This window comes from Strigops habroptila, chromosome 8 (genome assembly GCF_004027225.2).
Source record: "Strigops habroptila isolate Jane chromosome 8, bStrHab1.2.pri, whole genome shotgun sequence".
Lineage (NCBI taxonomy): Eukaryota > Metazoa > Chordata > Aves > Psittaciformes > Psittacidae > Strigops > Strigops habroptila.
The window spans coordinates 10,773,897-10,786,841 of record NC_044284.2 but is presented as its reverse complement, the minus strand read 5'-3'; the positions used below and the strand labels follow the sequence as shown (position 1 = coordinate 10,786,841).

Sequence of the window (12,945 nt, the reverse complement as noted above, 5' to 3'; positions counted from 1 at the left end):
CTTGTCTCAATCTCTCCACCTCTTCCATCCCATCACAACTTCACACTGCCCCAGTGACCACGGCAGGAGGAGGAGACCCCCAGAGATGCAGGATAAGATGATCTCGGAGATGCATGTGCACCAGGACATCCATCACTGCCAGGAAGGACACCCCAAGTGGTCCCACAGGCTTTGATCAGCTCTCCCACCATCCCATCCCAAAAACACAACCAGCCTGCTGCAGCCCAGCCTAAGAGTCCCCCCTTCTTTGCCCAGGGCACTTGCACACATGTTCACACATGCCGTCACAGAGCAGGAGGGGAAGCCGTGTTGCAGAAATAACACAGGCACACAAACAAAAGAGCACAAGCCATTAATCTGGGTGAACCAGAGGAAATGAAATCATTATGTCTGCAGCTACAACATCCCGAAGAACAAATTTCCTGCCTGGATAATAAATGGATTCTTTTGTTTCACGTTGGCCCCAATCACGTGAGTATCTTGGCCTATTCCTCATCCAAAACATCTTGCTGTATAAATACCCAGACGGGCTCAAATTTCAGCTGCTAAAAATACGTTTTAATTACAATAATATATAATAACAAAAAAAAAAAAAGTGCTAGATCTACAAGCTCCCCTTGCCTCCTAAACAACCTCTGAAGGCTTTCCAGCAGGCAGGCAGGCAAACAAAAAGTCTAAAAGTTGCCAATTACAGCTGAACAGCACAAATACAATCTTTAAAAGTAAGACCAAGGCACCCGAGAGGCAGCCCTGGGTTAGTGCCCACAATAAATAACCCCTGCCAGAAAGAGAAGTGATGGGTGCATGAGGATTTTAACCACAGATGCCCCAAAAGCACCTTGTAGGCATCTCCCAGCAGCAGGACCGGCACCAAAGCCACACAGCACACTGACCTCCAAAACCTCAGGGCTGTGCAGGTTTTCTTCTGAGCCAGGTTTTCTTCTAGTGGCTTTCTGGTGCCTCACTAGGGCTTGGGATTTATTAACTAGATGGATGGGGAAATGCATGTTCTGGCCTCTCCTGGCTTGGCGAGGGTATGTGTTAGCTGAAGGAAAGGCTTTGGGGGCCTTGATGGATGCAGAGTTCTAGGAGAATTGCGTGAATTATTAGTTTCAACTATTACTTTAATCTGCAACTCCACCAGATCACTCTGTTAAAACCATTTTTGCATCTAACTATGTATTTTGCTTCCAATTTCAGCTTCTTTTCACTCGCCTTCCCAGTTTTACAAACACATAGCAAATGCTGCATCAAGTTTCAAAACAAGACATGGTTTTGAAGCCAAACATCAAGCGCCTTGGTGCAAGAAGTCTGAATTGTTTGGATGTTATTAAAGAGAGACTTCCATGAATGGAAACGAGCTCCAAAATCCCCCCAGGCTAGCAGGCAGCCAGAGGCAGAAGATTCAACCAAGGACGCAATGCTCAACCATAGCTCTTACTGTCTCTGGGTTGTACTTGTTTCTCCATCACCCCAAGCATCTCAGCATCCCAAGGCAAAACATTCTTCTCTTCAACTTCAAAGATAAAAGCTGGCTTGGTGCATCGCACCAACAAAACTTCAATTTCATTTTCCTTTGTGGGTCATCTTTAATTTCAATTACATTACGGACGCTGGGGGAAGTGTCCAAGCATAGCTGCTGCCTCACTCCAATTGCTTATCACCACTGTTTCTTCAAGGAAGGGGAGGAAAAAAATAAGAAAGTCCTTGGAAACTAAATGTTTACACACCCACGTACACTAATGCCAACGGATCCAAGGGTGGGAAGCCTATTTAAAAAGCCATCCCTAATTACTTTCCCATTTGAAAGGGAATAATCTGGCGATTAGCTAGAACGCTTTACGCTAGTAATCACATATTTTTGAAGAGGAATAATCTGCCGGTGTGTGCACAGACAGTACAGGGATCCAACAAGCCATCTTTATACGCTCCCTTCCCCCCCTGGAGGCACAGGGAGCAGTTGGGGGGGGTCATTAAATGCCACCCTTGGGAGGCCACCCCTGGGATGGGGACAATGCCTGCTCAGGCAGTGATATCTCGCTGGTCCCTAGACTGATTTGCAAGGAAAGCTCCTTGCTGGGAAAACAGCAACAGAGCCCCAAATACCATGAAAGGCCATCAGTCGTCTCACAGCAGCGCCCCAGCAAGCCCCCATGTCCCTCTCAGCAGTGCCATGAGCAGGAAGCACAGTGAGTTATTAGTGCAATACACAGATTTATCAAGAGCATCTTTCAGTCCCTTTTTGCTGATGTATTAGCAAAACTAACTCTCTTATCAGACAGTAAGGTGGTTTCTGCTGGAAAAAAGCTAAACAATCCAGACCAGGGGATGTAAGTAAGGATTACCAAGGTCCCTCTTGCCACTGCAAAGCAAATAGCAATAATTCACTAATTGGCCACAGCCACTGCACTGCTAAAGGGCTGAAGTCTTCAGCATAGGTGAAAGTTTGATTATAAGACATGCATGGCAGATCATTTAGAGAAATAAAACCGCATTCGCTTTGCCATAGCCAGCTATTAAAAGTGGAGAATGTTATTCAGGTAATAAAGAGCAAGACCTGAGAACCAGCCTGGGAATTCAAATTTACAGCTTGTATCAAATTCATACGCTGTAAAACTTCACCCAGTTTATAAGTTTCTCACCAACTTCATAAAACATGTTTTATTATTATTGTTTTCTGACTCTCCTGCCTTAATAAAATTCCTCTCCCAGCCCGTGTGGGTGTCGCATTATAAACATTTGCACTTTGATTCATTCAAGACTGAAGAAAGCTTTCAAGGTAACCTATTAGGAATACCTTAAATGTTTCAAAGACATCTCAGTTTCCCCTGAACGTCGCAAAGCTTTAAAGCAATAAATAAAAATGTGCCTTGCCACAAACCACCTCCAAAAATCTGCTGGGCTGCTGACTCGAGAGATCACATTTGGGAGCAACCAAGTTGCATAACAGCCCAGCAGTGTCCATGCCTGGCATGGGGGTGAGAAAACACAGGGGTTATCAGGGCACAGGGGAAGGCAGTCATTCACCTATCACTACCCAAGCCCCCTTGGCAGGGAGCCCTGGGGATGCTGCTCAGAGGGTCCCACTGGTTGAAGGCAACCAGACCTCTTCCTCACAAGTTAAGAACCAGACTGTGCAAAAGCAAGGGTTTCCCCATCCCCAATCAGCCCTGGCGCTGGCACACAAAGGCAGAGCGGGAGGGTGCTCTAAGCAGCATCCTTCTCAAAGCATCCCATTTTCTCCAGCCTCGGCCAAAGCCCATTGAAGTTAATGGGCGTCTTTTTATAGCTTTCAGCAGGCTTTCGAGCAAGCTTTTCAGCGCAGGGAACTCCAGCATGTGCGCAGTGGTGCCAGCCATTGCAGTAATAACCCACGCACAGTGCAAGGAGGGATAATAAAAGCTGATTTTTATAAAGATACTGAACACAATTAGCTCTCAACCTTACGGCTCCCACCAGCCTCCATCCACCTCCTCTCCTCTGCACAGTTGGCTTCAGCATCCATTGGAGGGGCATCACCAGCTGATGACCAGTTTGGGAGGGCCCTACCCAAGCTGGGTCTGAATTAAAAGGCATCAGTGCCTTTAATTCATGCACAGCTGAGTCTTTTCTCCATTTCATTGAGGAAGAGTAACGCTACATGGTGCGATGCATGTGGCTCAAGGAGCCACACAGCCCTCCCCAGGAAATACAGTATAGAGATGGTTCTCCTATATATCATTCATCCAGAAATTACTCCTTTGCAGCTTTGTATGTGGTCCCAATAACACTGTTTTATATGACCTCGCGGTGCCTCTGTCTAGAGCCTAACAGGCTCAAGCGATTTAGACTCTCACCAGCATCTTCATCTCAAGGAAGTCCACCCGCTTCCATGAAGCTTCTGGACAGCTTCAGCCAAACCCCACAGGCTGAGGAGCACAGCATCTCAGGCTCACTTGCAGCCAGGTTGTGCTTATTGCCAGCTCTCAATAAAGGATGGAGAGACCCAACATTACTGTTTAAAACTAATTACGGCAGTAGTTATATGACCATATTGAGCATATGAACATATTTGTTTCATAGGAAAGGCAGAGCTGATGTATCACAGAGCACTCTGAGAGCATCCCACTCCTGCTCTCAGGACTTTGAGGGACTCCAGCAACAGGCACTGCAGCTATTTCCATCCCTGTGACAAGCGCTGCAGCTACTCAAACTCTGGCAACAAGTATTGTGGCTATTTAAACCCCCGCAACAAGCATTATGACTACTCAAACCAGACAAGCACAGTGGTGATGGAATCAGAACTGGCTCCAGCACGCAACAACCCAACACCACACACCATCTTTTCTGCCTTAAAAGACAGTTATGACAGATGGAGCCCAAAGTCATGGACTAAATTAACTCAACAGACTTTTACAGGGGTGGTCCATAGACTAAGGGAATGATATCTCCGTGCGCATATCTCAAAAGATGGTCTGTCCCTATGTGTCCATCTTCTTCCTCGGGCATTTGGAAATACGAAGGTGTTGGGTGAAAAACAATAAAATTAAGGTGCCCAGCCACTTACCAAAGCCACCTCCCAGCTATTTCTTCAAGCTGCCCCAGCTTGTCCCCAGTATATGAGGCTATCCTCCTCCCAGCTCCCCCCAGCCAGAGGACAAGGGGCTGCCCAACGGGACCGGAGCAGATCCCCTGCAGCAGATCCCTCCTGCCTCCCAAGGGAGGTGTTTCCTTTTCAACTCTTCTGCTGGGTTCCTGGTTTTCCTGGGGAAGATGTAATTCACACCCTTTTGCCTCTTCCACAGTGATTTAATGTCTTTTGAGCAAAAAGCAATTATCCTCATATCAACAGGACCCTGGCGAGGATGATAATGAGTCAGCTCCGACCCCGCAGCTAAGGAAGCAGCTGAAGCAAGTGGAGGCCTCTGATAATCAAAGACCTACCCCTGGCCTCCAATGGCATAAAGAAAAAAAGAAAAGAAAATTTAAAGCCTCCATACAACTTCAGTTGTTGCTGTTCCTTGCTCCATCCCTCCAGCCATGGCACAGGTTATAGCACCAGGAGAAAGGGGACCAACATCAGCCCTGGGTCCCTTCCACTTTGCCATGTAGGTGCATTTTGGGTGATGTTTGCCAGCTCACGCACAGCACCCCACGACAGGGAGCTGGCACAAGGGGGTTGGTCTCATGCCCAAAAGCAAAAGCTCAAAAGCAAAAGCCCTGTTTTCCCAGGTTTCCCAGTGTTCAAGGAGCACTCCCCTACCTGGAGTTAAGCCCAGAAGGAAGAAGACCTGCCTTGCCCCAGGACTGGCATGCAGGGCCAGGCTAAAATAGGTGTCCCCATGGTCTGCCCTGCGAACGGAAAGAAAGTAGGAAAAGGGATGCAAAAACATGTACATGCAACAGGTCTTGGGCTTTGCAGGACTGGAGAGGGTCTCCAGGAGATGGCAGAGCCACAAGCGGAGAGCATCCAGTGATGCCAAACACCAGAGCAGTGTGCCGAGCTGCTCTTCCCCTCAAAAATATGAATATATAGCCAAGCAAAGACATCAAAACCCAGCCACATTCAAAGTAATTCAAGGAAGACACTAGTTAGGTTTGAATAATTCGAAACTTGGTACCCGGTTGCTGCTGGGACGCAGCATACACTGTACCGGTGCATCAGAGAGGTAGGCAGGATGCGAGAAGGACTTTTTGGGAGAAAACATCATGAAACAATCCTTTAACATCGTGACAAAGCCCCTACGTGGGATGGGAGAAAAGAGCCTAAAAGCTAAAAGGATATCCACAGCCTCTTACCTATTCCCAGCCTCCACTTTTACTGCTTGCATAACAATTCAACGCTTCATCAGCTTTGAACAACAGTAACACCCACTGGATGCCTCCCCAGATATTAAATGCTTTTCTTACTACACAACAAGCACATACCTGAGGCTTTATTAATAAGTGATTATCACTTGGCATGGCTATTTCCAAATTAAAAGCAAAGAAATAAATACTGTAACTCCTATACCCCCAAAAATCCCACCAAAAATAAACTGAACAGGTTTATGTTGGAAGAAGCGAGGCTGAAGAAAAGTCATCTTCCTTGGCTGGGGCTCAGCGCAGGGCCCCTTCCCCTTTGAAATGTTGCCTCTGATTTTTCACCACAGGGCTCCCAGCAGGAACTTATTAAAGCCAGACCAAAGCACGTATGCTTTAATAGTAATTAGGTCACCCTGGGTTGTGGGCTTAGCAGGCAAAACTATAATTATTTAGAAACATCAAGTTTAAATGCCAAAGAGTCTTAATGCAGCTGAGCTAATTAACCAATTTCAACTAAGTAACTGATTAGCTTAAAAAAGGAAAAAAAAAAAAAAAAAGAAAAATCAATGATCATAGACAACATTTTCTTTTAACAGGTTGTTTTCTTGCAGCAATTCTCAATTGCACAAAAGGAGACCAACAACCCCTGCTAACCAAATATTATTGTAATTAAATATTCAACAGAAAGCCTCTTCAATTATTCAAAAGACTGATAACACTTGTTTATAATTGGGGTGGTGGAAGAGGTTTCCAGAAGCAGGGATTCTGCACATCATTGGGCTCTGCTCACAGATACAAACCCACATGGGCAGACGGGTCATGGCATCAGTATGTGGTGCCGGCTCCGGCACAGCTCCAGCCACCACTCCCATCCCTCCTGCAGAAACCAGACTCAGGGGAGAAAGATGCTTTCCAGCCTCGACATGAGAAAATGGACCATATGGTCCACATGCTTTCTGGATTTTTGTCATTAAACCAAAAATTTAGGGGACTAATGGCCAGTTTCCAGGTTTCACACCATTTTCCGATGGTAGTGTTATTCCCCCAACAGAGAACCAGGAGGAAAAGCAGACCCCGGTGTATCATTATAACTCACTAAGCAGCATTACCATAGGAAATTACAAATTAGCTTTTCAGCAAAGGATATGGGGATATTTAGATTAGCTATAGAGGAACTACAGAACCTTTCAGTCCATTTATCAAAGCTCTCGTAGCTCCAACTTCCAGACAAATGATACAATAATAAATATTGAGCAGGGAAAGTTAATCTCTGCTGAACGCACTTTAATAATTCAAAAGTTATGAGAAATAAATAAATAAAGCACAGACCCTTTAACTCCTACAAACACACATCACATTTTTCTCACCATTTCTCACGATGTGACTTTGTGGAAAATGGATGGTGACGCAAAGAAGAAAACCCAAACCAAACCACAAAATTCAGCTATGCCTGGGAGCAACCACATTTACAGTGCAAGAGAGAGCCATGTCTGCCACTTATCTGGAAAGCAGTAGAGCTGATTTGGGCAAGAGTTTGCTCTCGTTTTCCCCAAAACAAGGGCTGTGTTGCCTCTACCTGCTACTGGGTGGTGTCCACATGAGCCCTGTGCCTGCTCCCTCCCCTGCACACTCCAAAGCAGCCTCTCATGCTGCTCACCTTGGAAAGACTGTATTTTTAGTCCCTAAAAGCTGGGCTGTGCAATAACCAGCCTGGTGTCCCGGAGCCACCCAAGGTCCCAGCTCTCTCCTGGTGCTGCTCTGATATCACTCCATCCCTTTCTCCTCCCACACCAACCTCCACCAAGTGGGGAAGAGGAGAGGGATGCCGAAGGCTCAGCCAGCAGAAGCACCCTGTGTTCACAGGTAAACCATGATGCACCTGAATGTCTTCTGGATTCATGCTCACTTGCCATCTCCACCACTCAGCATCACTTTGCAAGGTGCTCTCGGTCACCAGTGAACTCAAACTCCCGTCACTTGGGTTATCCATACCACTTCCACCACCCCAGCTCCGGAGACCTCCATAAGCGACAGGCACTCTGGCTCCTTAAGATCACAACTGAGGCTGTGCCTTTCCAAATTGCTACCCAGCAAATACCCAAGCTTAACATTTGCCTTGTGCAAGTATTCATGCATGCAACACTTGATAGCTCAAATGTTTGCAGAAAGAGAACAAGGTCAAATTGAAATGCACTTTCAAATTCTAATGAATATTTGGGGAAAACATTCCCTCCCCCAAGCCCAACTATTTACTCAGCCTCGCTGTGCTGTTAAACGACTGCTTATACCAACTGTGTCTGTTCAGAGGGAATGGAGCACTGCAGCACCTTTTGGGCTGTATCATAGAAGTCTGGGGATGCTGCATGAAGCCATTTCCACACAAGGGTACAATCAGCTCATACCCACAGCTGGGAGAGGTAGACAAAGCCTCCTCAAGCTGGCTGGGTCTCGGCTGGAGTGGTGCAGCACACCACTGGCATTACAAGAGCAGCACTCTGGGAGTCTCAGCCTTGCTCTGAGCATCTCTTCCATCAGCCTCGTAGAATCATAGAATCAACTAGGTTGGAAAAGACCTTTAATATCATCAAGTCCAATCTTCTACCCCAGGACTGCCAAGTCCATCACTAAACTATGTCACTAAGGGCCTCATCTATTTCCCACAGCACTCCTGCTGAGCTAGGGACCAAGACTTTGCTGACCTGATTAGCACAGAGTTTCCCATTGCCTAAGGTACTATTTTCCCCTTTCACCAAATCTTAGTATTTCTTTCACTCACAGAACCCATTGCTGCTAGAAACATCTATTATTTAGGACTGTGGCCTGGATCCAGAGCCAGACAAACACATTCAGGCTACTTCGTCAAACGTCAATATTTTCTTCTGATTTTTAAGGCCAGCAGAAGGTTTTTACTCTGTCCCGTTTTGTTAGGAGCTGCATCTGGGATAGGTATGGGGCCACCTTACAAAACACCTTTGCAGCTCATGCCACAGCAGACAGGGCCATTAAACACGTAGGAGCACAGGACAGCAACCCTATTTCCATAGGGAGACAGTGAGCAGAAAGAGCAGAAAAATATATACATTATTCACAGACCCCACCTTTTCATTGAGTGAAGATACCAGCAACTAGCAAAAACAAAAAAATACCAGCAACACAGGTATCTGCAGTCTCAGGCTCCTTTTTCCATGACTTGACAAAAAGCTTTCCCTTCAGGCTAACAAGATCTGGGCTCACTCATCATGCTAAGGGTAAAGCTTTTCGCCTTAGGGTTTGGGGGATTTTTTCCCTCCAGATAGTTTGTACAAAAAAAGTAAGAGTAAAGGGATGGTTAGATATTAGCATTTGCAAATTCCCATGCAGGACACTAGCACTTGCAAATTCCCACGCAGGATACTAGCACTTGCAAGTCTCTCCTAAAGACTTATTCCTAGCTCCTCCTTGAGAACTGCTCTGCTCCCGGTGAAGCAGCTGGGCCAAAGGTGGAAGCCCACATGGTGACAGCGGCGATGGGAAGGGTGGTGCAGCGGCCACTGGCTCTCAGCTTGCTCGGGGCAGGCACCGCTCCGGCGCCTGGCGGAAGCAGAGGAAGCCCAAAGGATGCCTGCAACAGATGTGTGCATCCCGAGCCAAAACGGGAGGAGAGAGGGCGGCTGGGATGGGCAGCATGCAAGGAGCAGGAGCCAAGGATGGCACTCTCTATGCAAACTCCCTATCTCCAGTCCTCTCCTGAGCTGTGATTCCAAAGAGCAGGCAGGTAAGCGAGCAGATAAGCACAGAAAGCAAAACTAAGCCAGATCTGCCAGCCTCGAGCAAGGCTTTTCAGCTCCCTCCTCGTGCTTTGCTTATCGTGGTGCTGCAAGCAGCAATACAGGAGATAGAGAGAAAAACCTGTCTTTTAAAAGAGCAGGCATGAAGCAGGGAGATGATGGATAGGTGAGCAGGTAGGCAGATTAAATAGCCTGTGTGGAGAAACTGCACCAAAATGGACATCAGCCGCAAGTGATCTACCAGCGCCTCAAACTCCAACAGCTCCTGTATTAAAAGGTGCAACGATGGCCCATTACCACCCTCTCTATATGCTAAATGTGATTATATTTGGTTCAGCTAACACAAGAGAAAGCACACGAGCGGCGCCTCACTGATTGCAGGGTGTGGGAGAGATGGAGTATTTCTTCCTGTCATCTTCTCATGTCCCTCTTCCTCTTCACAAGCCACAAAAAGAATTAAAAAACTACTATAAGCATCCAAGTGTCCAGCAGTAAACAGTCACCAAGCCCGAGGATTTGGTAAAAATCAAGTAACCATAAGAAAACTCAGGTAAACCACTCCACTATCTCCAGGTTCGCGTGCCGCAGGCAATGAGTTAGCAAGGTTTTATGGAGGATAAAGAGATGTTCGCAGGCAGTCCTGACCCCGGCTGCGTCTTCCTCCCCCTCCAACTGCGTCCAGACCCCCAAAATCTCCCCCCGCTGCCATCCCCTTAAAAAGACTTTTTGTTTCGATGGCTCATCTGGAATGCAGGGAGCCATGGCACAGCCGTGCTCCAGCCGTGGCTTTGACTTGCTGTCAGAGAGGGCTGCCGGCAAAACCGGTCCCGTGGCTGTTCCAGGGGAAAAGCCAGACCCCAGGGTAGGTCAGGCTCTAGAGATGCTTCAGCTTGGGTAGCAAACCCCACGTTTTGATCGAGCAAATGCAACCTCTGCACCAGGAGGATCCGTAGGATTTAAATAAGCTCCATAAAAAGGTGTTTTCTTTATACGACCATGCCAGGAGACTGCCACCTTAACTCCAAATCAGATTCGATTGCTCTGCCTCAGGAATTTCTCATCCAAAATTCTCCCTTAAATCTGAGATCTCTCCCAGGATACCACTTTACTATCCAAGTCATTTCCTCAGCTGAGTAGAAATGACACTGCTCTTCAACAGGTTCAGTCCCAGGCAGGGATGCTGGCTCTGCCAGCCCAGCACATGCTCCCAGGGATGGCTTGGGGCAAGCTGGGGAAGACCCTGCATGACAGGCAGACAGACACATCACCCAGGAGTGCTCTCAGATAGGGACCAAGCTGAGGTCTCCCAGCCAGCCGCGATGTCAGCAGTGCCTCAAGCAGCTGACGCTGCAAACGCCAGCTAGTGAAGTGCTGCTAACAGGTCTGGCATCTTCACGTGCGGCTTTGCGACCAAGCAAACATGCACCCATTTGCATCACGCTTAAGCAACGCATCAGCATTTCCACCTCGAGTTATTTCTATACAGAGATGCAATGAGGGAGGAAGCCTGAGAAATAAGAAAAGCAAATGCCTGGCTCAGCCGAAAGCTGGCAGAAAGTAGATGCTGCAGCAAGTGGGCCTGCCTGCCACAACCCAGCAGGCATGCTTGTGAGCAGGGGGCAACCACGACCAGCACTACTCCCGCCCCATTGGAGACCATCACAGCAGTGTTCTGGCTTCTAAATCAGCTCTGTGCTGCCCAAAGCCAAGCTGCCACTTCCAACCAACTCTGTCAGTTTCCAGTTCAGCTGCAACCATGCTTACAATAGCTAATTCACCCCAAAGAGGGGACAAGCCCCATACGGACCAGCCACTCAGTTCACTCACAAGACCCCGTGCATCATCTCCCTGCAGCCACGCGTTTCTTGCTGCCAACAAGGAGGGGACAACACAATGTTCCCCACTCACAGCCACTGTTCAAGCGCCAGGCACCCCCTGTCACAGGCCTTTTCACTCACGTCATACCAGGAAGAAAGGAGGCAGTGGCAAAATAAAGCAAAGCAATAACCTAAGCAACACTTCCAAAGCCACATCAGCCAGAGAGCAGCAATGCACCACCAACACCAACCTGGGGCAACCTGGCTGTCCTGCCAGGCCCAGCACCCAGAGGCTGGGTCCCAACTGCAGGCACCATCCCAGTGCATAGAGTCCCACGACCAGGCAGGTGATGGGGAAAAAGACTTCAGCCTGACAGCATGAACCTCACTGAAGGGATATCCATGCATTTGCCCACCAACAGGACAAGCATCTCCTGGACCAATCCGTCCCAAGGAAAGGAGACCCCTTGCCCACATCTCCTGGTGCACACATCCTCCTGTGATACAAAGCTCTCCTAAGCTCCCCCGGGCGTTGGGAAGCACGGGAGGAGGAAGACGGCCAGAGGCAGTCTAGTGCACAGCCACGGCTCCTGGAGGTGTCCCCCACCGCGACCTCGGGCAGGGCTCTGCCGGGGACCCGATCAGGAGCAGCCGCCGGTCCCACACAGATCCGGACGGGTTTTCCACAGCCGCCCCCGAGCGCTGGAAACCCCCCAGCCCCTTCCCGAAGCTACGACGGCCGCGGGCGAGCCCCGGGCTGCCAGCACCGGCTGCGGTAGAGCGGCTGCCACGACCGGTCGGTGCCAAGGGGAGCTCCGCGCCCCTCGAAGCGACCGGACGCCGTGCCGGGAGCCAGCCCCGTGCCGGTGTGCCGCCCTCCGCACGCTGCGCGACGGGAGAGCCGGTTCCCCGTGTCGCGGGGACTCGCGGCTCAGCATCCCTTCCACCCACCGACTCCTTTCGCTTCCCCGGTCCCGGTCGCTCCTCACCTTCCACGGCGGCCGCGGCGGCGGCCAGGCAGAGCAGCACCACCAGATCCGCAGCCATCGCCTCCCCGGGCTCCGCGCGTCGCTGCTCCGCAGGCGTCAGCCGCTACCGGCGGGCGGCCGTGAGCGGGCATGGGGGTGCGTCCGCGGGACGGGACGGGCCGGGTTAGGTCGGGTCTGGCCGGGACGGGGCCGGGACCGCGCCGCCTCCCTGCGCCGCCCGGGTCACATCGCCGCCGCGAGTGGGGCAGCGGCCACGCCGCCGCCGGCCCCCGCCGCCGCCCGGCCCCGCCCCTCACCGCCTCCCCACCAATCCCCGCGGCGCTCCCCGCCTTCGCCCCGCCCCTGCCACCACCCCGCCAATCCCCGCGGAGCGCCCCGCCTCCGCCCTCTGAGAGCTGCCGTCCGAAGGGGGACGGCGCCCCCTGGCGGCTCATTGCCGCAGCCGTAAACCCCCCCACACCGTTTCCCCTCCGCGGGACCCACCTCCCGGACCCACGACGGAGCGGACCCGGAGCCCGCACTCGGGGGAGCCGGGGAGGGGACGGGAAGGACCGGCTGGCTCCCGCCGCCGCGGTCTGGTTCCTCCCT

The 12,945-nt window shown here is 50.2% G+C and overlaps 1 protein-coding gene across 1 annotated transcript in view; it reads right to left on the bottom strand.

The window, feature by feature from the left end:
• Window positions 1-12,580, bottom strand: part of EPHB1 (EPH receptor B1) — an 81,982-nt gene extending 69,402 nt beyond the window's left edge. The window contains exon 1 of the mRNA XM_030495227.1: window positions 12,358-12,580. Within this exon, the coding sequence (XP_030351087.1) occupies window positions 12,358-12,415 (58 nt within the window). The 5' untranslated portion in view covers window positions 12,416-12,580. The remainder of the gene's footprint in view (window positions 1-12,357) is intronic.
• Between the last annotated feature and the right edge of the window lie 365 nt (window positions 12,581-12,945).